The sequence below is a fragment of the Poromitra crassiceps genome (assembly GCF_964638095.1).
Source record: "Poromitra crassiceps genome assembly, chromosome: 20".
Lineage (NCBI taxonomy): Eukaryota > Metazoa > Chordata > Actinopteri > Beryciformes > Melamphaidae > Poromitra > Poromitra crassiceps.
Genome location: NC_139637.1, coordinates 1,987,201 through 2,014,715, shown reverse-complemented (window position 1 = coordinate 2,014,715; position 27,515 = coordinate 1,987,201). Strand labels below are relative to the sequence as shown.

The following is a 27,515-nucleotide window of genomic DNA, read 5'->3' as shown; positions in this document are numbered from 1 at the left end:
TTGTGCAAAGAAAAAACACTGTTGGCACCGAGGTCTAGACTAGTCTAGTCCTGTTGTTCTTTTGACACCATCATGAGAGAATTTGAACGTGAGCGCAGGAAATCGCCTGCTTTCCTCTAAACGGAGGTGGGTGGGTTCAGTGCGTAATAGGGAAGTAGTCCGTCCTGCGGGGAGGAAAAAAGTTGCACCATTCAGTTGCTTTGCGAATTAGTCGCAGTTGCACGAAGTTAGTTTCTCCGAAAAGTAGTAGGCTCAAATGTCTGGGATTTCACGACACTGACGTATAAATGATGGACAATATTGGGACTTCTTGTTGCTGAGTTGCCAACAGAAGTGGAAGAAGATCGAGGCGTCAGGAGGACGATACCATTTTTTCCAATGATTTAATATTGAACGTTAGCATAAGGTAAGTGCAATTATTGACATTTAAATCGATTGTCGATTGTCACTCCTCTGTTGATAGGTCTACACTATTTTGGGTCGATAACATGTCAAGCTGTCTCTCACCGTTGTATGTTTTGGCTCGGCCTATCTCTGTTTTGTCTTTTTATTTTTTTACGAGCACAAAAGCTAAGCGGGTTGTTGCAGTGTGTGAGTAAACTAGCTTACACACTTAACTTATGGGGTGTGTGTGTACGTGTACGTGTACGTATACGTATACGTGTGTGTGTGTGTGTGTGTGTGTGTGTGTGTGTGTGTGTGTGTGTGTATATATAGGCTATATATATATATATGCTATATATATAGGCTATATATGTATGTATACATAATATATGTATGTACAGTGTCAGTGTGTATGTATATGTATAATATGTGTATGTATATATATATATATATATATATATATATATATATATATATATACACACACACACACACACACACACACACACACACACACACACACACACACACACACACACACAATATAAATATATATATATATATATATATATATATATATAAAGTTTCTGGATTGTTGAAGCTTAGTTGATGCATCAAGAAGCCAGTTTAAGCTCTTGTCCCAGGAACACACGTGTTCCATTATAGGCCTATTATTTTGTTGAGAGAAATATGCATGCTGTATAATGAAAATTCCCATTATGTAAAATTAACCTAATATCGATAAGCAACAGTTAAATATAGATACAGAGGCTGATGATGTTGGCAAATACTACATCAGCTGATCGGTCCTAGGACCTGTAACCTCCAGGGGCAGTGTGCACGTAGGGGGCGTTGACAAGGTTACCTAATAGAGATCATGATTACAATCACAGATGAAAGGAATATTTCAAATATGAAGCACCATAAAAATAAATAGTGGAGAAAATGTTACAACTATACCCGGTATAGTCACCACACGCCACCCTCACCAATAGCCACATCCACATGTAACGGCGTTGTGTAGGTGGTATTTGCAGTAACCCATGTTAAGGGCTTGTCCAGGGGTGGGATACAAACCGCCGACCTTCGGCTTGGGAGTCCAACATGTTAACCGCAACACCAAGAGAGCTAGCTCCCTTGGCGGAGCTGATTAACATGCCTTTATACTGGGGAGTGAGTTTAACCAATCCACTCGCTACCATTCGGGACTCACGAGGAATCTGCGCTGATTCACCTCAGTTACACACACACAGAGTGGTACAAGCCAAGAAAGAAAGAGAAAGGGAGAAACTGTCTCTCACACACTCCGACTCAGACACACGTTAACAGGCTGATCTATTGCCAGTGGAGTGGATGTGTCACTCAGAGAAAATCAGAGTGGAGCGTGTCTCCAGGAGGACTCAAAGGAAGAGAGGTCCACCTCTGCACTGTCATTTTGCAGCAGATCATAGACAGCTTGTCCGGGTTGAGTCCCCTGAGGGAGCTTTCTGCCAGGAGAGAGAGAGCCCACCACACACTCTTCTGCACACCAGGGAGGGACGTGCATGGTCCTAAGTCTTACAAGACGAGAGAAGGCCTGTACAGATGCAGCGACCTTGAACTGCTGATCCTCGACAGGTCCCTGACAAGGCTCATCCATATCCTTGGCAGATTAAACAGAGAGGCCATTTACACCTGGCGCTAACATGCGTTTTCTGTGATCAGAATCAGATTGTGTTTTATCACTTGAAATGCCAGGTGTAAACACCCCCAAAACGCATTGAAGAAGCATTGCAATCTGATCGGCCAAACCACCTCCGGAGGTGGTCAGGAAAGCATTGTGTACACATTGAACACAAGTGTAAATGCAATGTGTCCTCTCAATCTGGATACAGAAACTTTATGCGGATTGAGAGGACACCCATTTCTGCAATCTGATTGCAATCTGATGGCAGAAAACACATGTTAACGCCAGGTGTAAATGGAATCAAAGATACCGCACCGTACCGTAACCTAACCTAACCTAACCTAACCTAACCTAACGTAATGTAACGTAACATAACATCACCCAAAAAACCAGCGGGGTCTGATGGTCTTGAGCCTTTCTTTTTTAAGCTTGCGGCTCAAATAAAAGCTCTTTTGAACCTGTCCCTCCGCACAGCAGAGATTCCATCATCAGCATCAGTCAAATGGTGGCGTCTGTAAGGGGCACACACACGTTCTTGGAACAAGCTACCAGCACAAATCAGGGACTGTGACAACTATTTAACATTTAAGAAAAATCTAAAAAAGAAAATGGCTAAAAGCAAATCAGTCATGTACGCACACATAGGCTGATAGAGAATAAAATCTATTCTTTACATCCGCTAAATGTGATAATTAACAGCTTATTTAACCAAATGAATTGAAGCCTTGAGTCCAGGACTGTTTAACATAAAAGTATATTTAATACAATATTCTCTGCAATATGCATATTGACAGAGGGCATGAATCTCAATGTACACATGTCTGATCGATGTACAGAGTCAAATATTCAGCGGCGATGTCACAATTTGACATACGCTTTATACTGTAAAGGAGGGAGCAGAGAGGAGGGGAGTGGAATGGGATGATCTCATGGAAATGTGTGTGCGTCCACTTGAGTCTGACAGGGAAACTGTTATCAATTGTTTGGGAACTTGATGCACTGTCCAAGGTTTCAGCAGCACTGGACAAGGTCTCAGCAAGCAAAAGGAGAAGTCCTCTGCTTATGGGTCAGATGTCAGTGTGCTATGGGTCTATTGGTCAGAGCAGTCATGTCATAATGTGTATGGCATGTCATCACTTATAGCATTAATTATGTGTATGCAATTATAGCTTATAGCTTATTGATTAGGAAATATTGATTAGGAAATGGCATGGAACTTATATTTTTCTCCAACATAGGCTAATAACAGTTTCCTCCTCTGATGCCCATTTCTGGGGGACTCTCATCATTGAGCACTCTTAACCTTTTACCATGTAATTTCTTATAGTAATACGGTCTGTGATTTGTCTTTTGTACTGTCTGTGACCTGTGACTTCTTATTGTACTGTCTGTGATTTGTCTTTTGGAAATGTGAGATGTGTTGTGTTTGTACCTGCCGTGAGACTACAGATGTAATTTAGCAATTGCGCTAATTCTGGCACATTTACATTGAGGTGTATTGCTGATATGTTGATTCATGTGCACTGTCCCAATTAAATAAACAAATCAATAAATAAAAGTATGTGCACTGCAATCTGAGATGGGATCCCAGCTAGCAATGTTGCGCAAGTGCGGTTCTATAATGTGGCTATTCTACATAGACAACAATGTGTTTATGTAGAATAGCCACATTATAGAACCGCACTTGCGCAACATTGCTAGCTGGGATCTCACCTCAGATTGCAGATTGACCATAAAAAGGTAAAAAAAAACTGCTGGCTATCGAAAATAGCAACATGTCAAACTGCCAGAAAGATGGATAACGTCAGTGTTGCCTCTGGCTGGGCTGCTGACAGAGTACAGATGAAAACACTGCTCTGTGACAGACGAGCGCTAAATAGATGCGGTTGATCGATTGCAGCACAGCAGCACAGTAGTTCACTGTTTGACCAAAACAAATGCAAGTCCAACTTTGTGGTTGCTTACAAAGCTACTAGCAATTTACTTTGTTGGTATAACGAACTGCCGAGGCTTGTTATTTTGTTGTTTATTTTTAGATCCAAATTGGACAAGATGATGACATGATAGAGTTGATTCATTGCCCAGAACACACAGTAACAATTGTTTGCACTAGGACAGACAGGCAGAACTCTTCAAAGGTTGAGGAGGGCTCAAAGGTTGATGAGGGCTATATAAACTTGACTTGAATTAACAATGTTTAGTTGAGGACAATTGATGGATTCATTATACATGGCCTGTTCAGTCCAATATTAATTAATTCATATTAATATTACAAAGTGCACCATTTCTCCACTATGACACAGTAGCGATAAGCCTCGGCTTCTTCCTGCCCCTTTTCAAACCGTTTTCTAATGGAGTTTAATTATTTTCCTGTTTGTTATTGGTTTTATTCCTGGTTTTTTACTTATTTGTTTTAGGTATTTGTTTTAACGGTTTGAAATAAATATTTTCAATCATTCAATCAATCAATCAATCAATCAATCAATCAATCAATCAATCAATCAATCAATCAATCAATCAATCAGTAGTTGTAAAGACTTGCTTAAAGGAGAAGTCTGATGTTTTTCTGTATGCATTTCTTCTGTCAACAAATTCATTGTTACTTCAGTGACATACTTATAGACTTGTATACTTTCTATAGACGGTTTTCACCAGCTGCAACCCCACAGCACTTCCTTTTTCTCAGCTTCTTCTTCTGTGTTTTATGGGGGTTGGCAACCTGAAATGTAATAGTGGCGACGCCTCGAAGCTTACCCCTTTACCCCCCCTTATGGGCGGACCTGTCCACTACACAACACTGTATTTACATAGGCTACGTTACATATTTGCAGGAATGAGAGGGATCTCACACTTGTACTGATGTCCAGCATGACTGGTGACGAGGGAAACATGAGTTTGCAGCAGAGGGGCACTTAGCCTGGGTGGTGGCAGCCTGGAGGTTGGGGTGGCTGGCCTGGGTGTCTGTGCCCAGCGGGGTGGTGCCGCTGGCGTCGCTCTCCTCCTCTCCTCCTCTCCTCCTCTCCTCTCCCCCTCCCCTCTCCTCTCCTCTTCTCCCCTCCTCTCCCCCTCTCCCCTCCTCTCCTCTCCCCCTCTCCTCTCCCCTCCTCCTCTCCTCTCCCCTCCTCTCCCCCTCTCCCCTCCTCTCCTCTCCTCTCCTCCCCTTTTCCCTTCTCTCCTCTCCCCCTCTCCCCTTCTCCCCTCCCCTCCTCTTCTCTCCCCCTCTCCCTCTCCCTCTCCCCTTCTCCTCTCCTCTCCCCCTCTCCTCTCTCCCCCTCTCCTCTGGTCTGACCCACCCCGGTCAGCGGTCGCCTTTTATACACTGTCCCAAACGGCGCAGGACAACGTGATTGGCTGGCTCAGATTTGAACAGATCTGAGCCAGCCAATCGCGTTATCCTGTGATGACGTAATGTCCTGTGCCCCATGACCGGATGGACCATATATGGACTTCCTCCCCCCGACTGGCTGTGCTATCATAGCTGCTGACTGGTACTGCACTATCCATCAGATCCCTTTGCAATACCAACCCCGTGCAATCCATAAAGGTACATGGACGTTACTCTGTAGAAACTACAGTAACAAAATCACAAATTGCTCTGTTTTTGGAGCTCTGCATGTCTGTGTTTGTCTAGTTAATGTTAGCTAACGGCTAACATTCGCTAGTTAGCCAACCAACCAGCAGCTAACATTAGCTAGCTAGCTAGCTTACCGGAAGCGATATTTTTTCCGGATGATGGCGAAGGCATAACCCGCCCCTGGCCCTCTCTGCCTCGGATTAGTGGCAGCGTTATAAACCATAAATATGACTATATTAAAAACATAAACACACTGGCGTCTTTCATGCAGGCTAGCAAGCGTAACTGCTGTCTGTCTGAGTCTGACCCACTGAGTCTGACGGTCTGACCACAGACTGTAACAGAGATGTAATGCAGGATAGCCAAGCGAATGTGTTTGGATGGAAGTTTGACGCTAGGCCAATCAGAGGCAGAGAGGGGCGGGTTATGCCTTCGCATAGCCTTCGCCATCATCCGAAAAAAAAAAATCGTCTCCGGGACAACGACGCTTCCTACCCAGCGTGTGCACGTCTTTCCGACAGGGGTGGTTGTTATGGCAACTATCAACAACAACTACTACTAACTACTACAAGACATAAAGACCGAAATAGGCTACCTTGTTAATGTGTCTGTCGGAGACACGGCCTAACGTTAACATTTAATATGAGCCGAATATCAGCCTGCGCTCAGCTATGTATACAGGAAGTAAACCGGATATTCGGGTGGGTTGTGACCATAGACTGTAGGTTGTGACGGTTGTTATTGTTGTCAAGTTAAAACTGTCTATACATGCAGACAAAGACGGATCAGGTACAAAATAGCGGAAATGTGAAGCACAGAGCAGCTCAGGGACAGTTAGAGTTTTTATGGCTCTCCCCACATGTGGGAAGCTGATAAAGCGAACAGGATGTGGGCGCTGGTTGGACAGCAACAGATTGAAAGTATCTGTTGCTGTCTCTCAACTGCTTTGCTTTCACAACTTTTGTTTTGGACCCACCGGGTTTGACCCACTTCTTTTGGAATGCTACACTTGACTCAGAATCAGAATCAGAATCAGAATCAGAATCAGAATCACTTTATCGCCACAATATGCAAGTTACATATGAGGAATTTGTCTTGGTGCCTGCATGCCATACAGTGATCAAGTCAACACAAAAAAGACTCAATATTACTAGTGCAAAAGATCATATACACAATGTGCTTAAGTTTGTGTGTATGTACATTCAAATCAATATACATTAAAGACCCACATGAGTTCATATTCCGAAGCAACCTGTGTCTGCACAAAATCTACTTGGGGATTTGTGTCTTCACTACTGCACCGATCAAGCACCCACATTATGTCTCGTAGAAATGATATTGCTTTACTATGATATATGGATGCACGATATATCGGCAATCATATCGGTATCGGCAGATGTTAGTCATTTTTTTACATATCGGCATCGGTCCAATGTTACAATGTTAATATTGGTTGTCGGTATCAGACAAAATGTTCACATTGAGAGGAAACAATGCGGTAAATCTATGATTTATGGGCTTTTCCAAATGTTTTGGAAATAAAGAAATGCATAACTTTTTCAAATTCAGTGTTTACATGTGTTTTCCAGTATGTACAAAATGTTATTATCATAGAAATGTGTTTTTATACAGATCGTATCGACATCGGTAAATATCGGTTATCGGCCATAAGGGCAATGTTAATTTCGGTTATCGGTATCAGCCAAAATCTTTAAATCGGTGCATCCCTACTAGCTCGTAACTTGACTAAGATACTACTGATGCCATTTTCAGTTGGGAGGATGTGGTATTTTTGCTACATGTTTGAAAAAAAGGGGAAATGGGCAAAGCTTTGTGGATTAGACTTTGCCAGTCATATAATGTGGTTTAGGGTAAAGAAAACAACAACCTTCCCACAGGATTTCCTGTTCAGCTTTGAGAAAACCTAACGGTTCTACATCACGTCCGTGTCTTCTAGCCCTGCGTGACCATGGCCCAGTGGTTACAGATGACCCAGCTGTTTCAGTACCTGCCCGATCAGACGGTCAGCGAGCTCTACCCCTCAGCTACCTTCCCTATGGAGGTCAGACATTACCTGGCTGAATGGATCGAGGAGCAGAGATGGTGCGGCGCACACACACCTGCTGCACATTCATATACTGTACATAACACCACACGCATTCACAAACATACATGGCACCGGGCACGGTGGCGCAGTGGTAAGCGCTGTCGCCTCACAGCTAGAAGGGTTCCTGGGTTCGATTCCCACCTGGGACGCTGTGAGCGCTGAAGGAGTGCGTACCCGTCCGCATGTCCTCGAGTGCCCACCGCCCGGGTGGCGTCGTCAAAAGGGCCCTTCTCTGTGTGGAGTTTGCATGTTCTCCCCGTGCCCCCTGGGGGTTTCCTTCATATAGGAACCCCTCACCAAAACATGCAATATCCTGGTCGCTGAAGTGGTGCCTCCTCTGGTCGTTTGGGGCGCCTGTTCAGAGGGAGGGGAACTCGTTGGAATAGCGTACAATTGGGGAGAAAACGGAGGGTGAAGGAAAAACAAAAGACAAAAACATACATGCACAATGCAAACATATACATACATATACACTCTCATCCATGAATATACAGTATGTACACACGCATAATATATGGATGGATTTTACTGCATAATTGTGTGTGTGCGTGTGCTCAGGGAGGACTTTGAAGTGGGAAAGGTGGAGCAGGAGAGCCAGGCCAGGGCCCTGCTGGAGCAGATCATCAGCATCCTGCAGAGGCTGGCTGATCAGCAGCAAAGCGTGGTGGACAAGATGAAGCTGATGCAGATCAGCAGGACCCTGGTAAGGAGACCAGAACCGTATAGTTCAACAACAATTAAACAAAAATCATAAATCATATCAACAATCGTATCAAATGATAATATGCCTGCGCCCCGGTTGCTAAGATCTAAGATGTCTCATTGCTGCCAAGTAGTGAAAGTCATTCATTCAATTCTCTATTTGATACCAACGTTAGATTCCAGGTGATTGACAAAATTCTTAACGATCAATTATCAATTATTGATCATCGATTAATCATGCCCATCAACTAGTGACAACCACAACATAGACAGTTGTGTAATTCTGCATCAAGTCATGATCATTAAAATCTGAAAATGTGTTTGCTTTGCAGGGCATGTTTGAGGGACAGCCTCTGCAGTTTGGGGTGATGGTCAGGGACATCCTGAGGAAGGAGAAGAGTCTGCTCAACAGGGCTGTAAGATCCTTTATAACAAATATAGCCATTGTCTTCAGTTTAGAGCCGTCCAGAGAGACCCACCACACGATACCTACCCGTGACCCTGTCTCTCTCTCTGCGTCTCATGTTCCACACATGTCAACACATGTGTGTGTGTGTGTCACATCTGTTTTTCTGATGTCAGCGGTTTTCAAAGTGGGAGGCGGGCCTCCCCAGGGGGAGCTCCAAGAAGCAGTTTCAGGGGGGGGGGGGGGGTGCAGTCAAAAAGTCTGAAACTAATGCAGTCAGAAACTGATAAATGTCTTCAGACACACCTCCTTTATGTATTTGGTATAGTCTGACGTATGTCAAACAGCAAAATCAGACTATCTTGGCTCAATTGTTGAGTATCTATGGATCAAATATCATAATCATGAACAGATGGCATGCAGGAATTGAGCGAGGCGGGGGGGGGGGGGGACTTTTTCCCAGCTTCGTCTGGGGGGAGGCCCACAGTCGCAGACTTTGAAAACCCCTGTGTCATTGTCACCGTCATTCACTGTTTGTCCCGTCCTGTTGCATGCTCAGCTGTCTCTCTTTGACTTGTCCTGCCCAAGTCTTTCCTTGTTAGACTTGTCCTGCCCAAGTCTTTCCTTGTTAGACTTGTCCTGCCCAAGTCTTTCCTTGTTTGCTTTGAGGACTGGTGGTGTCGACTATGCAAAATAGGTAGACTTGCTGTGTCTTGCTAAAACTTGTTCTTCTGTGTCTTGTGTTTAGTTTTGCTTTGTTTGTGTTGCATCATTCTGTTCTTACGATTGATTGTTGATCAGTCAGATTTAGTTCGGCTCATTCACTGTCCTTTCAGACACGCTTGTAACTGAACAAATAGATTTACTGGAACTTAATTAACTATCTGTTCTCAGTAGTCAAAAACACACCTGATTTTATCCTCAAAGGCAGAGCTATTTGGTAGGTAAAGGTCTTATGATTACTCAGAACTAATAGCAGTACGTTATAAACTTTACTTTGATGCCAGCCATCATTTAGAATAGGTGTAATTATTTATTTGAATGGTGGAAGTTTAATTTAGAACAGTGGTGTATAAAGTACTCGAATACCATACTTAAGTAAAAGTAAAGACATCTTCCCAGAAAAAGAATTTGGTAAAAGTCAAAGTCACTCATTAGAATATTACTTGAGTAAAAGTCTTAAAGTACTTGATATTTTCTGTTCTTCAAAAGTAATTTTCTGATATTAAATGTACTTATAAAGTATTGAAAGTAAAAAGTACATAAAGTAAATGCTGCAAAAGAAATCAAGCAAAAGACATGCCTGGGCTTGAGTGGAAGTCTATTTCTTCTTCTTGACTTTTATAATGTTTTGTTGCATTACAGCCACCAAATGGAATGGCGTGTGGATCGTGATTAACGTAACTTGCAAACTAGGAGCACTGATTCACTAAACCTGATTGCTTGCAGGCTACGCAATTTCTTCAGATTTTAATTTGTAACTAAGATGCTTGGGGGAAATGTAGTGGAGTAAAAGTATCCATTTTATTTGGGAAATGTAGTGGAGTAAAAGTGAAAGTTGACAGAAATATAAATACTCAAGTAAAGTAGATACTCAGAAGAAATACTTAAGTACAGTACTTAAGTATTTATACTTAGTTACATTACACCACTGATTTAGAAGTAAAACTCTTCAAGTGTATACTGATATGTACAGTATATTGTATATATTGTATATTAAGTGCTGTCCCATGTCTGTAGTCCTCCCAGACCTCCAACGTTTCACCATCCTCCCAGACGGCGTCTGCCCACAACACGCGGGATGTGGACCTCCTGGTTTACAAGGTGCTGGAGGTCCAGAACTGCCGGCAGAAGATCCACCAACTGCAGGAAGAGCTCAACTGGGAGAGGCAGAACTTCGAGGCTTTACAAGGTCTTTACAGATACTTGCAGGGCTTTTCAAAGTGGGAGGGGGGGGCCTCCCCAGAGGGAAGCTCCAAACAGTTTCAGTTTCAGGGGAGGCTCAGTGAATGGCAATGAAAAGACATTGCATAAGTTAGCCTAAATGTGTGCAATACCAGGCTATTTTAGCTCCATTGTTGAGTGGCAATGGGATCAAATAACATCAGCGTCTGAGGGGAGGCCCGCAGTCTCAGACTTTGAAAACCCCTTGCTGAAGTAATTTTGTGGAGCTAGTTATACAGTTACGCAGTTATACTAGTTATGCAGTGTAGACGTTTTAGTCCTCCGACAGGTTTGTCCAGTGACATTTTTTTCCAATCCCTTTTGCTTGGAACAGTCCCAATCACCTGACACATGATCTGAATCACATGACACATCACATGACAACTTCCTGTGTAAACTGAAGATGTCTGCCACTTTGCCAGCTCGGATTCCTGTCACAACACTGAGCGATGTTAGCTTTCCCACTCAGCACTACAGCTAACATTACATTACCTTACATTACGTCATTTGGCAGGCGCTTTTATCCAAAGCGACTTACAATCACACATTTTTGTCAGCAATAGAGCAATCAACTATGCAACACAGTCTATGACAACTACAACATCTGAAGGAATAGTGGTAAAGTTAAGTTAGTATTTAGTAGCTAGTAGCTAGTTAGTAGCTAACCTTTTTTTTAATCATTCATTTTTTATTGTAGTAGCGTCGCCAGTCACAGACAATAACACACGTTACCGAATACATAGTCATCGATCAATTAACCCAATTAATAGCTGAGTCAGTGGTAAAACAGCAGAGGTCCTAATGGCAGCCTCTGTGTTTCTTCGTCCTGTAGTTCAGAACCATCTTTGAATCCGATTGCATTTGCTGTCTTCTCAGGGCAGAATGGACAAAACCCAGAACTGCTGAGACTCCAGAACCATATCCAGCAGGTGGAGTTCAACGTGACAGCCATGACCACGGTGAGCAGCCATCTGGGCAGCTACTGTACTGTACTCCCGGGGGGTCAAAGTGAGGTGGGACAGTGGAGTGAAACGGATTTATTTGATCTGGGAAGTACTTTCAAAAAACATACCCGTAGGGGGCACGGCGGTGCAGTGGTAAGCGTTGTCGCCTCACAGCTAGAAGGTCCTGGGGTTCGATTCCCACCGGGGACGCTGTGAGCGCTGAAGGAGTCCGTGCCCGTCCGCATGTCCTTGAGCGCCCACCGCCCCGGGTGGGTAGTTTGCATGCTCTCCTCGTGCCCCCCTGGGGGTTTCCTTCATAAAGGGGCCCCTCACCAAAAACATGCAATATCCTGGTCGCTGAAGTGGCGCCTCCTCTGGTCGTTCGGGACGCCTGTTTCGAAGGGAGGGGAACTGGTTGGAATAGCGTGATCCTCCCACGTGCTATGTCCTACCGGTGAAGCTTCCCCTGTCAGGTGAAAAGAAGCGGCTGGCTAACTGCCCATGTCTCGGAGGAAGCATGGAGACAGGTTTTCGGCTCTCCCCAGATTGGCAGAGGGTGGAGCAGCAACCAGGATAAATACATTAATAATTAGCACTAATGGAGGATAGAAATGGGATAAAGAAAAATCGGGGCGGGCGGGGGGCACATAACCGTCGGGGGCGGCTGTAGCTCAGGAGGTAGAGTGGGTCGTCCACTAATCGCTTTGGATAGAAGAGGTCGGTGGTTCGATTCCTGCCTCCTCCAGTCTGCATGTCGAAGTGTCCTTGGGCAAGATACTGAACCCCAAATTGCTCCTGATGGTGTGCCAGCACCCTGCGTGGTAGCCTGCCGCCATCGGTGTGTGAATCGGTGAATGTACCTACTGATTGTAAAGCGCTTTGGATAAAAGCGCTATATAAATGCAGGCCATTTAATATGTAATGTAATGTTATGTACTTGTACTTTCAGTAATTTAACATTTACTGAAGTACGTTCTTGCCGAAGTACTGTACTTGTCTTGTATGCTTTAAATCACACCCATTACAGAGTACACGCTATGCAGTGATTTTATTTCTACTTTGAGTCAAATATCAGTCACAGTCCTTCTACTTGAGTAGTCCTCTTTCTTTCCATGTGTGTTGTTGTAGAATCGTTTCCAGCTGCTGCAGGAGGCGGTGGACTGTCTGGACCAGTGTCAGATCCGTCTGATCAACAGGTTGAAGTCGTGGAGGTGGGAGCAGCACCAGGCCACCATTGGAATGCCCTTTGACGACAACCTGAGCTTCCTGCAGACCTGGTGAGGCAGCACACGCCCACACGCCCCCTCCTGGAATAGACCAGACCGGCACATCCGGGTACTTCCGCAAAACGTCAAGGCCGCCCGCGCCCCTTTTAGGGGGGGAAAACACAAGCCACTCGCCATTGACTTCAATGTAAAATATATCCGTGCAAAAAAAAAAACCATAGAAAAACAACAGAATTCATTTAGTTTATAAATGGCCCAAAGACACCATGACATGACAATATATTTAAATAGTATAGTTTGTTGAATTGAATATATAGTTTGTTTGAAGTGTTTTCGGCTACAGTCTTTCTCTATGGTGGGTCTCCCCGTAAAAGGGGCGTGGCTTTGACGCTTGATGATGCGGCGCTGTTCTGGGCCGTTTCTCAATAAGGGTTCTTGTGTGTTCTTGCGTTCTTGTGTCCCTGCGAAACGTCATCAGTCGCAGCCCAAGTACTGTTCCAATACAAATTTCACATTTCGCCAAGAACGCTTAAAATTCCCGGATGTGTTCTTGACATGCCCACTTTACCGAGGATGCTCTGGGTGGTGACTTGTGTCAACTTGGCAAGGCAGATATCCCAGCATTCATTTCGGCATAAGCGGAGGCAGAACGCAGCAGAGAAGACGCCATAAGCTCCGGGAAGTTTTTTACGATTTAAAGTTTTATTTCATCACTAAATTAATTTCTAATTACTTTTGATGCCTACAAGCAGGGTAGTAGGTTTCAATAAGTGCCACTTTACGGACATTTATGCCGAAAAATGGCAAAAAGCTCCAGAGCACAATTGGTTTTGCATCTAAATCAGCTGAGCTTTTTATTGGTGTAGTACTGCAGCGGCCTCTGCGCTGGTATTGCGCAATACCCTCAAGAATGCATCGTCTCAAACTGCCAACAGCGTTATGTGTGCTTGTGACCTAGCAGGTTCATTCTTCCAAGAACGACTAGCAAGAACGTTCTCCCCAAGAACACAAGAACAAGAAGGCATTCTTGGTATTGAGAAACGGCCAAGTCTATGTCTGCCTTTGTGCACTCATTTTATTTTATTTACTTTGTTATTGCACAATGATACTAATCAAAAGTAATGCTTAAAACAAGACATTAGCCATCAAGTCATCTTTGGTCATTTGACCTCATTCATAAATTTACCACAGCTGTGAATACTCATCTGTAGGCCAGAGACAGCCAATCAAAACGTCGCGACCTGATGAAGACCTCTCGAAACATTGTAAGATCAATAAATATATGGGAGCACTGGCAGCAGTGTGCGGAGTTCTCTTACTTAAAAACCTCAGCTGTGCTACACTCCCAACACCGGCTACAAAATGTATGGCATATTATTATGTGTAGGGTTATCTTCTCTTTCTTTTTCTCTTGATAAACTGCCCTTTATAGCTGCAATCAGCCAGGCAGGCTTGTTTAGTTGATTGGTAAAATATGGTGGAGGCTTTACCTATTGTATAACCCAGAGAAATTATTTTGTAAGCTTCCCGTTGGGACCAAAAAGTGTTGCAAAACCTTCTGATTGGTTATGCAAACAGTCATGTGTCCTCTTCTGTTTCTATTACAGCTTTTGAATAGAGAACTTCATACAAACTTTGGCACACACTCTCTATAGTATGAACACATGACTTATTCATTATGTTGCACAGTTTGTAACCATCTGCTTATGTTTAAAGATTCACCATTTGAAGTGCAACTTTGTATTCAATTTGCTCTCTCTCTCTCTCCTCTCTCTCCCTCTCTCTCTCTCTCCCTCTCCTCTCTCCTCTCTCTCTCCTCTCTCTCTCTCTCCCTCTCTCTCTCTCTCCCTCTCTCTCTCTCTCTCTCTCTCTCTCCCTCCCTCCTCTCCCTCTCTCTCTCCTCTCTCTCTCCCTCTCTCTCCTCTCTCTCCCTCTCTCTCTCTCTCTCTCTCTCTCTCTCCCTCTCTCTCTCTCTCTCTCCCTCTCTCTCTCTCTCTCTCTCTCTCTCCCTCCCTCTCTCCCTCTCTCTCTCTCCCTCTCTCTCTCTCTCTCTCTCTCTCTCCCTTCCCTCTCTCTCTCTCTCTCTCTCTCTCTCTCGATTTCACTCGCTCTCACTTTTAGGTGTGAGCAGCTGCTCGGGGTCAACGGGAAGCTGAGGCAGGAAGTGATGCTGATTGGAGAGCCAATCCCAGAGCTCCAGGAAAGACTGGCGCGGCTTCTTCAGGCCCTGATTCAAAGGTAATACAGAGGCAATTGATGCTGTTGATAAAATACATCCTCAAGTCCCATTCTTTTTTCTCTACATCTGTATGAAATTGGAATTTACTTAAATAAATAAAAAATCCCTCTCCTTGACTGGCAAAGTATATCATATCTATATATCTACAGTATATACATATCTCACCTCTTCAAAACAGAATGCACAAAGCATTTTTCCTCCATCGTAACAGACGTCTCTCTCCCCGTTGCAGCTCTCTGATGGTGGACAAGCAGCCCCCTCAGGTCATCAAGACTCAGTCCAGGTTCTCCACGACAGTGCGTTATCTTCTGGGTGAGAAGATGGCAACGGGGAAAGCTGTGATGCTGAAAGCGCAGGTGATCACAGAAGCTCAGGCCAGGAGCCTGGGCCAACTGGGCGTGGTACCCAGGTGAGTGGTGTCCACAGGAATGCAAGAAAGCATGACTACACACGCATAGTCTCTCAAGACAGTCGCATTTGGCTCCTGCAAGTTACAAATGATGCCGCCTACCAGCAGCTCTCAAAGTTGGTCAAACAATATGATTATGGGATGAGTAGTTTCTTCACTCTTACGATATAATAATATACACAGTCTTGTACCCAGCACTTTTTTTCTTTCGTTTTTTGATGCTTTTTCAACTCTGAATCAAATGTTTTATGGTCATGATTCTCTGGAAGGCTGGTTGGCTTTGTTCCAGGCTTAAAACTCTTTCGATAAGGATTTTTCAAAACCCAATTGAGAAAAATTAAGGGGGAAATAGCGGAATCCAAGGTGACGTCATGATGTCACGTGACTGTTGAGCGTACAGTCGTACGAACGTACGTACGTACGTACGTGGGGGGATTATACATGTGGTAGGTGGTGCTACAGGTTGCTGCACAGGGATATTTCTGGTTTTGAGTGTTCAAACTGGTAAAGTTGAGTTACTGTAAGTTGTGGACCAGTGATGTCATTTGTGCATGAATGACATCACTGGTCCACAACTTAAAGGAACACTCTGCCCATTTTCAACCAGCTTTGTATCATTAGAACATCAGTAGTATATCAGAAAACTGTAAACGGTTTTAGTCTGTCATTTAATTTGACAGTTATTGAGTGTTAAAGTGTGGACCAGTGACATCACTGGTCCACACTAACTCAAATTAATAACCCATTAACTCAAATCAACTCTCAATAACTGTCAAACTAGATGAATGATTGAGATTCAGAGTTTGATTGATTGAGAGTTGATTTGAGTTAATGAGTTATTAATTTGAGTTAGTGTGGACCAGTGATGTCACTGGTCCACACTTTAACACTCAATAACTGTCAAATTAAATGACAGACTTCAAAAGAGTTTACAGTTTTCTGATATACTACTGATGTTCTAATGATACAAAGCTGGTTGAAAATGGGCAGAGTGTTCCTTTAACTCAAATAAACTCTCAATAACTGTCAACTGTCAATAACGGCCAATAACTGCAAAGTAAATGAGCGCCTCCAAAACGGATAGGTGTGAGATCATGTGCAAAATAAATTAACATTGTTTTTTGGGGTGAAGTTCTCCTTTAACTCACTTAATCGCTGTTTTCACCACAGCTTTCTGTCACCCAATCTGAATGGAACCTGTGCCAGTATTGGAACTGAAAGAGAAAATGATCCTATTATGTTGTTCAAATCTGCATTTTGAGAGCGCCTGGTTTCCTTAATGTGGTGTATTTCCTGAAATAGGATATTGGGGTCAGACATAAAAAATAAAAATAAAACTCTCTCGTAACGGACAAGCCCCGTCTTTTATTGTCACACGAACACAACAACACACTCATGCTGACGGTGGCCGGTGAAAAGTGTCCTCTGCATTTAACCCATCCAGGCATGTCCTTTCCTCCGGGGGACAGGCCAGGAGCAGTGGTCGCTTTCTCGTACAGCGCCCGGGGACCAACCTCGGATGTTGTCGTCACTGGTCGGATGACGATGACGATCTGATCTTCTGCATGTTTTTAGTGGGGGGGGTTATATACGGAGGAACCCCCTGGGGGAGCACGGGGAGAACATGCAAACTCCACACAGAGAGAAAGGCCCTTACGACGAGATACCCCACCTGGGCAGTAGGCACTGAAGATATGGGGGGGAACACAACCACAGCGCCCACAGTGTCCCAGGCGAGAATCGAACTCAGGACCTTCTGACTGTGAGGCGACAGCTCTACCACTGAGCCACCATATTCATTGTGCAGACATAATGAAGGGAGCGTTTTCCCGGAATTAGATTTTGATTAAAGTACAATAAAATATAGATGTAGTCTTATTTATGGCGGCAGGGGGGGGGGGGGGGGGGGGGGGGGTATTGTCAAGTAGGTATTCGGTATTTATGGTAGTTAGAATGAGCTAAAAAGGCAAACCTTTGTTGTTGTGGTTAATGTTGTTGTTGTTGTGACTAACTGCAGCGAGAACGTTGGAGAACTGATCAACAATTCAGCCATCTTGGAACACAACACCGCCAGCAAGAGCACATGTGCCACCTTCAGGAATATGGTATGTACTGCACTGAAGTCTCCCCCCCCGGCATATATTTGTATTATTTATGTTAAAAGTGTTGAACAAGTTAAACACTTTTATTGTTCCCTTTTCCCCCCATTAGTCTATCAAGAAGATCAAGAGAGCCGACAGAAGGGGATCAGAGTCTGTGACAGAGGAGAAGTTTGCCATCCTTTTCTCAGCAGAGATCACCATCACAGGCTGTGACGCCCCCTACAGGATACAGGTATCCCATTTCTCATGGCTCTTTATGCTCTTTGTATTTTCTTCCTTTTGTCTGTATCCTGTTGCTTTAGACCCAAGGATGAACTTATGGCCTTATGGGGATTCAGTTTGATTGTCACCTCAAAGGGAGTGTTTCTGGAAAGAATGGACTCGTGCATGTTACAAATTTGGTAATTGTACAAAAGATAGAATGTCATTGTTGTCTGCTTTTGGATAGCTCCGTTTCTTCATATTTTATTTTTCTTCCTTGTTCCGGCACGGGCGTTTCGACTCAGCGTGCAGAGTAAAATAAACAAACATAGTTGTTCTTATAATGACGTCGGCTGTCGTCTTTATCATAATTGATCGCTCCAATCACATATTAATACAACCGATATTATCAATGTCACAATGGCAATATTATGTTAACGTTCTTAAAAAATGTGTCAATTCAAAATCTTCATTTAACCCATGAGAAACTGTGCCAAACATATTTTGCCAGTAAGCCTCTCTATGTAGGAGCTTTGGTAAAAGGTCACAAAAACAAATGATGTTCAAGTATGTTATATTTATGGAAATATTTTGAATTGTGTCATTGTAGATGATTTCACTGCCGGTGGTTATTATTGTCCATGGTAGTCAAGACAACAACGCTCTGGCCACCATCATATGGGACTGTGCCTTTTCTGAACCAGTGAGTATCACATCATTCTTTTATTATTTTTGCCGTTTTCTCTATTTACTTATACTTCTATGTCTCAGTCCCATCATGGGAACACTGACTCAAGAAAAATAGATGATAGAAACGCCATATTTTTTAATTAATTTGAAAATGAAGTCGTCACCTGTTCTCATGTGAGACTGACTGCCTCTTAAAAAAAATGTTTTTGTATTTGAATGCAATCAAATGAAATGTAAAATTTTAACAATGTCTGTTTTTGATCACTTTTGATCAACATTTTTTTTTTTAATTCCTAGTCGGGCCCCTTAAACTCTTTATTTCACTCTGAGCTCTTTCTGACTGACTTTCGTTCTTATTTCTCTTCTCAGTTGAGTTTGTTCCACTTATCCGTTAACATCATCACTTTCATAGGATATGCACGTGTTCCTAGTTACTGTGTCAGCCTCTTACATGTACGTGTTGCATGTGTTCCTAGTTACTGTGTCAGCCTCTTACGTGTTTCATGCGGTCATCAGGACAGGATCCCGTTCGTGGTGCCGGAGCGCGTGCCGTGGAGCAGGATGTGTGGGACCCTCAACAGTAAGTTCACCTCCGAGGTCCAGACCAAGCACAACCTAGACCAGTACAACCAGCACTTCCTGGCCCAGAAGATCTTTGACAAGGCCGATCTCTCAGGAGACTTCAGCAACATGATGGTGTCCTGGGCCCAGTTTAACAAGGTACACGCACACTCTCTCTCTCTCTCTCTTTCTCTCTCTCTCTTTTTCTCTCTCTTTCTCTCTCTCTCTCTCTCTCTCTCTATCTAATCTCACGGCGGCTGTCCATGTTACAGGAGGTTCTCCCAGGCCGAACGTTCACATTCTGGCAGTGGTTTGAGGGAGTGATGGAACTAACCAAGAAGCACCTGAAGTCCTACTGGAGCGACGGGTGAGGGACTCTACCAGTGTCTTTATTTGTGTAGCACCTTTCAAACAGAAGGTACCAAAAATGCTTCACACAAAATTAATAATATTAAAAAAGGTTCTAGAAAACACATATACCGGTAGTTACAATTTTAATAAAAAATAAAAATAAAATGTTGAAATATCAATTCAAATAAAAGGTCATTATATATTTGCAGCCAAGGGTAAAACGGGAAAAGCAGGAAGAGGCATATGATTCATAGCTGGGAAAGCGAATAGAATAGAATAGAAAATATAATTCCCCTGCTCTCTCCTCACCCACATCATCCCTCCCCGCCCCCCCCCCTGCTCCCTCCCCACTTCCTCCCTTTGCCTGCTCTCTCCTCCCCCACATTCCCCTGTACCCTCCCCACCCCCTCCCTTTCCCTGCTCTCTCCTCCCCCACATTCCACAATTCCACATTCCACAAAATCCTGTTTCTCCCCCTCTTCTCGTAAACGGCTTGTCGAAATACCTTTTCCTGTCTCAGCTCGATTATTGCGACTGTGTTTATAGATTTGCTTGTCCTTCAGCTTTGGCAAAACTTGACCCGCTTTATCATGCTGCATTGCGATATATTACCAACTCAGCCCTTCAGGACCCACCATTGCATTCTGTACACTTTAGTTGGTTGGTCCTCACTCACTACGCGTAGGCTACATCACTGGTACGTCCTGATTTACAAGGCGTTGCTTGGTAAGCTTCCCTACTACATCCGCTCCAAGCTAAATCTGATTGAAAACAACCTCAATCTTGGATCCAACACCTGGTTGCGTCTTGAAGTATCCCCAGTGTGAACTGAATCTGCAAAAAGAAACTTCTCTTATTTTGGCCCCTGGTCCTGAAATGACCTGCAGTCCAGTCTTAAATTGGCTTCTCTGGTTCCTTTATCAGTTTTCAAACAAAACCTTTCTGAATCCCTAGCCTCTACTTGCTCCTGTTTTGCTGCATAATTGTTTTTGTACTTTTATCTGTAATTGATCATTGGTTTTATTTCTTTTAAGTGTGTTGCTGTGTTTTATACTCGCCTACGGTGAATTATTGGTAGTCTGTGTCTTTGTTGATTCTCTTTGTTGATTCTGTACTTTTTATTTACATGCACTCATGTATTTCTGACGTGTAACTTTTCCGCCTTCTTGGCCAGTTCTCTCTTGTAAAAGAGGCCTCGGCCTCAATGGGATTTTAACTGGTTAAATAAAGGTTAAAAAAAAAAAAAAAAAAAAAATCCCCTGGTCCCTCCCCACCCCCTCCCTTTCCCTGCTCTCTCCTCCCCCACATTTCCATCCCCCTTTCTCTCTGTCTCTCTCCATCATATGATTGTTCAATCATGTTGTCATTATTACTACTGTAATTGCTATTGTTGTGTCAGCTAGATTAAGCTAGACATATTCTCTGTGAAGTCCTCTGAGACATGCTTGTGAATTAGGGCTATACAAGTCAAGCCAATACACTTGACTTGACTTGAATAAAGTCATGAGTCACTAATGTAATGTGATGTTCCCTCCACTAGGTTGATATTTGGCTTAATTGGGAAGCAGCATCTCCACCTGATCCTCAAAGACAGGCCCAACGGGACGTTCCTGCTCCGCTTTAGTGACTCTGAGATCGGAGGCATCACAATCGCTTATGTGTCTGCTGCTGAAAGTATGTTTTTTGTGTGTTTTATTGTGTTTAGTGTCATTTGAAAGTATGTTTGTGTGTGTGGTTTATTGTGTTTAGTGTCATTTGAAAGTATGTTTTTGTGTGTTTTATTGTGTTTAGTGTCATTTGAAAGTATGTTTTTGTGTGTTTTATTGTGTTTAGTGTAATTTGAAAGTATGTTTCTGTATGTTTTATTGTGTTTAGTGTCATTTTCCCCTCAAACTCTTCTGTCTACTGTTCTGGGACCATAATGCCACTGTGTTAGGCTATATAGAGAATGATATCAAATTTCCTACCATCCTCTCTCGCTCTCTCTCTCTCTCTCTCTCTCTCTCTCTCCCTCCCTCTCTTTCACCTTCCTTTCCTCGTAGATGGGGGGCAGAGAATTCAGAACATTCAGCCCTTCAAGAAGATAGACCTCGAGATCCGTTGCCTTGGCGACCGCATCCGAGACATTGACCACATCACGTACCTGTATCCGGAGTTTCAGAAACTTGATGTTTTCAGAAAATACTTCACAGGTAGCAGACTCCACCTTTTCTATTTGTGTAAAGTTGACACGATGTGAGTGCAGAGAGGGAGTAGAAGAAGAAGAGTTCTCACTCTGTGCTTTCTTTGGAAACAGATGTCCCTCAGCAGTCATCCGGCGGCTACATTAGTGTGTCTCTCCAGACTAAAGTGGGCGTGTAAGTAACTACTGATTACAAATGAATCATGAATCATCATCACACTTTCATGAACACTTGAACAGTTATTTAACTATTGATCTAAAATATGTATAATCCTCATGTGTGTGTGTGCAGAGAAGCTGGTGCAGCCACACCGGCCCCTCCTCCCAATATGACGCCTCCCAACGAGAGCCCTCACAATAACATTGGATACCCGTAAGTCACAATTCTATAGAGAGGCAAAGTGACCGCCTACTTCCTGCTTCAGCACTGTACCAGAGATTTTCATCCACCATTTATTTTCCCATAGACATTTCGTAAAATGCTTATGAAAATAGTTTTACTTGTTCAAACCAAACGGTTCAGATATATTTAGAAACAGGAGAGACCACATAACATTTCACTCGGACCAAAACGTAAAAGAAATTGCGCATTTAAAGAAGATATTTTTTCGATGTAGTTTTTTTAAGTTTTGGTCTGAGTGAAATGTTCTATGGTCTCTCCCGATTCTAAATATATCTGAACCGTTTGGTTTGACGAAGTAAAACTATTCTTATAAGCATTTTACGAAATGTCTATGGGAAAATAAATGGCAGATGAAAATCTCTGGTACAGTGCTGAAGCAGGAAGTAGGCGGTCACTTAGCCTCTATAGATGGCCACTACCCTCTATCTCATTCTCTTTCTGTCTACGTCTCCTGGCCTTATTTGACTAGCCAGCTACCAAACCCTCGACCACGAGTGACATCTACAGTGATCCTCAACCTTCTTCATGAGTCCCACAGAATTTGGTCTCTCGGACCCAAATCTGATCATTGTTTTGTTGTTAGATATGATGCCCCCATGTTGAAAAGCATTGCTCCACACCATATTGAATGACAGCACAGCTTCTTGAGTGTGTGTCTGTGTAAGAGTTATTGCTATCTTCATGGTTCCCACAGACGTCACCATGATTTGTTGACTTGACAAGGACTCGCGAGTAAAAGATGAGGCCTCCATGATGTCACATTTTGACCGATGGTGACATTGAAAGTCGTTTGAAATGACCTTGAATTTGATCACCAAGCGAGCGTGTAGGAAGCCTGTATCTCTCTCACATGTTCCCCTCCTGGTGACTGACGCTGTTCCCTCTGGTTCTCTCAGGCAATACCAGTTCCAGCAGCAGCCCTTCAGCCCTGCGGGGGCAGCGTCTCCCCCTTCTCCGGAGTTTGCCCCCGGCATCGCTGCCAATTACGCTGAGCCAATGTAGGTTGACTTTTTTTTATGCTTGTACAGCGCATAATGCACGAGCATACATTTTGTTTGTTACTTTACTTTACTTTACTTTTGTTTACTTTTGTTTCTTTTGTTCAAAAGAAATTGTAGTTGAGCAGCTGATAATTGCTTGTCATAATGTGTGTCTTCTAGGGACCCGTCCCAGAATATGGAAATCGATTTTGACGGTATTCTCAAGACGTTGGATAGTGTGTGATAAAGTGACCCTCTTTGTGCAGACGTTCTCCCGTCACTTTACCTCCGTCATCGACATCCTTGTTTTAAGTGCAACTCAAATGAGACATGTTTGACTTCTCTGGGACTCGATATGTTGAGCTGGTGCAACTACAAAGGGAGGAGGACATATTCCGAGGACAATGTCCAGCGTGAGACTGAGAAGAACGAAACTGATGAAGCCACTTTGGCGTTCGTCGTTATTCTACACATTATCCTGTTTTATTTTCCACGTGTTCGCCTGATGGTGGCTTGCTGATGTCCAGTTGTCTGCAAGACTGTTTATACGACATTCCTCACATTTCAGTAGAAAATGGGTGAATTCCTGTACAGATTACAGTGTATATCAACACCCAACGATCATCTGGTTGCAAACAAGGCAACACCCGTGGATACGTGACGACGTAATGGAGAGATAATTATCAGCAGTCGATGGACATCGACTGCCAGAGATGGGTTTTGCTGAAACCTGTCACATGTTGGTCTCCAGTGTGCAAAATACCTGGTGGCAATTGGGTGGTCCCCCCTACCTAGCGCTCTGGTGTCTCCTCCTCCGCTACGTTTTCACTGTTCTGATTGAGCTTTTTAGAAGTGAATCCAAAGTTACTGTAGCGAGTAATTCACTTTGCATTCTCTCTGACATATTTCGTCCGTATTTTTTAACCAAATCGACGTCGGAGCAGAAACAAATCCACACCTTTTCATGTTCTAATCTACGGGGTCCATTTGGGATTTTCTAAACCAGGGGTTTTCAAAGTCTGAGACTGTGGGCCTCCCCCCAGACAAAGCTTGGAAAAAGGCGCCCCCCCCTCACTCGATTCCTGGAGGCCTATTGGATTATGATTATGTTATTTGATCCCATAGACACTCAACAATTGAGCCAAGATAGCCTGATATTGCTGTTTGACATACTTCCAAATACATAGAAAAGTGGCTGTCTGAAGACATTTATTAGTTTCTGACTCTGGGAAGGTGATGTTGTCCGTGCACGCCAGCGTCCTCAATGAGTAGAATAACTTTTTTTCCTCATGCACACATCCGCGGCCCACTCAAAACAGCCCCGCGACCCACTTTTGGGGCCCCGACCCACCACTTGAGAAACACTGCTTCTGATGAACTAATGTAATATTTTCACTTCCATTCATTGAGCCTCCCCTGAAACTGCTTGTAGCCCCCCTCTGGGGAGGCCCCTCCTCCCACTTTGAAAACCTCTGTTCTAAACTGCACAACATTTGGATTGGGGAGAATTGCGGACCATTTGCAACGGCGCCATGGAAGGAGTAACGTGACTCCGCCAGATGGGGCGGTATTGAGTTCACAAGTTCACAATGCCTTACCGGAAACAAGCGGCTATTCAATGGGGAGGAAACACCAGAACAAAAATGTTTTGCAATTTGAATAATGAATACTGGACATAGTAAACTTTTAAAATATTTGTTTAGTGACAATTGCAGATCCCGCCCCCTTTTTTTGCTGTTGAGGCCTTCAGGGGGGTCTCAAGTGTCAATCAAGGGGTCTCGGACCCCCAGAAACCCCTTGTATTTTGCACCCTGTTAGTCCCCGCCCCCTTTCTCTCTCTCTCTCTTTTTCCCAATTGCATGTAACCAGCGCGGTTTAGCAATAGCTGTAATATACTATACATTGAATCCTAACAGTATGCATGCTTACTCCTTCATCGGCCATGGGTCAGTCAATGTTTGTGGCCCAATCCTCTTCTGTTGTGAGGAGATGGGAAATGTCCATGTGACATCATCATAAAGAAAGGAACAGGAAGTGCCTCCATTACTATCTCTGTTGACTGTGAAACTAGACCACATTGATTGACACTTATTTGGCAACAGTAGTGATGATGATTATGATGATGATGATGATGGTGGTGGTGGGCAATATTGACATTAATATGTGTTTGTGTATGCAAGTTAGGCACTTAGTAATCTGTGTTATTCTCTGTTCTCTATTGGTTGCAGTTATATGTCGTATGTTTTATCTTTTCATAATCTAAATGGATGTACTAACCAGTATTTACATGCATGTCTGCTGAATGGTAACCTTAAGTCATTCCTACCAGCCGTATGATTTTTCTACCGTAGTGACAAATAAAATATTTTTCCTCACATTTCTTCTCAAAATATCCAAAAAATATATCTTTGTGAATTTAGAGAAGAGATGAGTTCTCTCCCCGAATTCAGTGTCAACACTGACTGATATCAGAGCGCTTTCAGGGAAATGGTCAATTTCGAAACGCTGCGCAGAGAATTAAATGTCATTCAAACGACTTCAATGAGCAGTGGGCAGACAGTCGAGGATGGATCATCTACTCCACCTGCAGATGAAAAGTGAGGAGAACTCCATTGAGATGGAGCCTCCACAGCTCCTGTGCTGTCACAGAAACATCAGACTCTCACAGCTCCTGTGCTGTCACAGAAACATCAGACTCTCACTGGCAGGAAACATTTGGTGTATCCCAAAAACATTTGTATAAAAACCCAGCTCTCCTTCTTTGTTATGTCTGTCATGTTAGGAGGACCTGTTCAGGCCCCATGTCTTTCTACAGTGCGTCTAAAAGAAAACAGACAAGGATAAAGAATGGAAACAAGAATTTTAGCATTTTTTAAAACATATAAAAAATTATAAATCCGTGGTAATGTGATTAGAAAGTTATTGTGCCCTATAGCAGAAAGGCTGTCGGGTTTGGATTAAAGCATATTGGTGTATAACAGGTGTATCACATTGGCACAATGTCCATAATCCACCAGCCAAAGAGGAGACATTGCATAAACTTGAATGTTGTATTTTCTATCCATCCAGTTTCAACAATCATGGAAGTGTTTAAAAAATAAGAAAACTTTACACTGTACATCACAAAGCTTTTCCAGTAGAACACAAATTCTAATAATTACAACATAGCCTAAGTCACTAAAAATGGAAATTCTATTCAACTACTGCCAAGGAAATCAAACTGTAAAAGGTTATGTCGATGAAGCGGAAATATAGATCAGCTTACATGTCTGGTTCAATAACTGCTCTGACATAAAAATGTCAAAATGCTAACTGTTGCGTTACTGCCCCCCCCCCCTCCCTCTCCATCACTGAACTAGAGTCCAAGCAGCTTCAGCTGTCCCCTCATTATAGCAGAACAAGATGGCTGCCATGTCAACAAAGGGAGGAGGAGGTATAGGGTCGTGAAGGAGGGATGGAAGGGAGAGGAGATAACAATGGCAATAAAGATAGCCAATGTGGAGCTTCATCTTCAAATTTAATTATTTGCTATGGAGAGTCTATGAAAAATACAGGTGCACATTTACAACCCTGTACAAACAAGCTAAAGATGTGTCCTAAAGAGAGACCTTCTCTCTTCTCACCAAAAAATCAGAGAGGGGGTTGTAGCATGAAAGCATCCTAAATAGCTCCCCACCTCACCATGGAAAAGAGAAGGCACCAGGTGTTTGCCGACACCGAGTTGATCTAACAAAGACCCTTCAGTCATGTCAAGAGCAACAATCAACTAGAAAACGTTTGTCCCTCGTGACAGCATGTCAGCTTTTGCTCGCTTTGTTTTTCCATGGCAGACACGCAAAAGTAAAGGCAAACCAACTATCACACACCTGTACATGAATCTAAAAATAATAACTGCTGCTAAAAGCAAACCTCTAAAGACAAAAAAAAAATCATGTCAGAAATAGATTTAAAATGTAACCCAAACACAAATATTGTATAAATCCTTCTTTCATTTTTGGCACAAAAACCTTCAGATTTCCCCCACTTAAAAAGCCACGGGTAATTCTGTGGCAATGAAACCATTTCAAGTGTTTATAACTGTAACTGCATCGAAGACTGAGCTCAGAAAAGACGAGATGCTTTAGTGTTTTGTGTGTTTATTTTCATATAAATATGAGTGTGTGTGTGTGTGTGTGTGTTTGTGCTCCCCTAGATGAGGCACAGACGCTAAATGAAATTAATTAAATTGTTTAAAAAAGACTTGACTTGAAGGCATCTGATATAAAGAGGGGAGCACTCTGAAATACGGGATCTGTTGAACTTGTAAATCAAACTGTTGCAGTGTCAATGAGGGCAGGGAAAAAGGTGCCATCTTTCCCCTAGAATAAACTTGATAAATGATAAATAAAAAAAAACAAAGCAAGATACAGACAGGATTGTGGCAATGAAAAGTCAGAACTAAAAA

General features: G+C 43.2%; 1 protein-coding gene across 1 annotated transcript; it reads left to right on the top strand.

Annotated features, from left to right (window-relative positions):
* The first annotated feature begins 181 nt into the window (after positions 1–181).
* Positions 182–24,009, top strand: stat6 (signal transducer and activator of transcription 6, interleukin-4 induced). Its single transcript, XM_083656684.1, has 20 exons — positions 182–406; positions 7,582–7,727; positions 8,290–8,434; positions 8,766–8,849; positions 10,580–10,751; positions 11,660–11,742; positions 12,856–13,004; positions 15,075–15,191; positions 15,425–15,601; positions 17,619–17,706; positions 17,813–17,935; positions 18,515–18,607; positions 19,111–19,314; positions 19,428–19,522; positions 21,047–21,180; positions 21,549–21,698; positions 21,803–21,863; positions 21,981–22,061; positions 22,988–23,089; positions 23,252–24,009. Exons 2-20 carry the CDS (start codon positions 7,594–7,596, stop codon positions 23,313–23,315), a joined length of 2,256 nt encoding a protein of 751 aa, XP_083512810.1. The 5' UTR covers positions 182–406; positions 7,582–7,593; the 3' UTR covers positions 23,316–24,009.
* Positions 24,010–27,515: the final 3,506 nt, after the last annotated feature.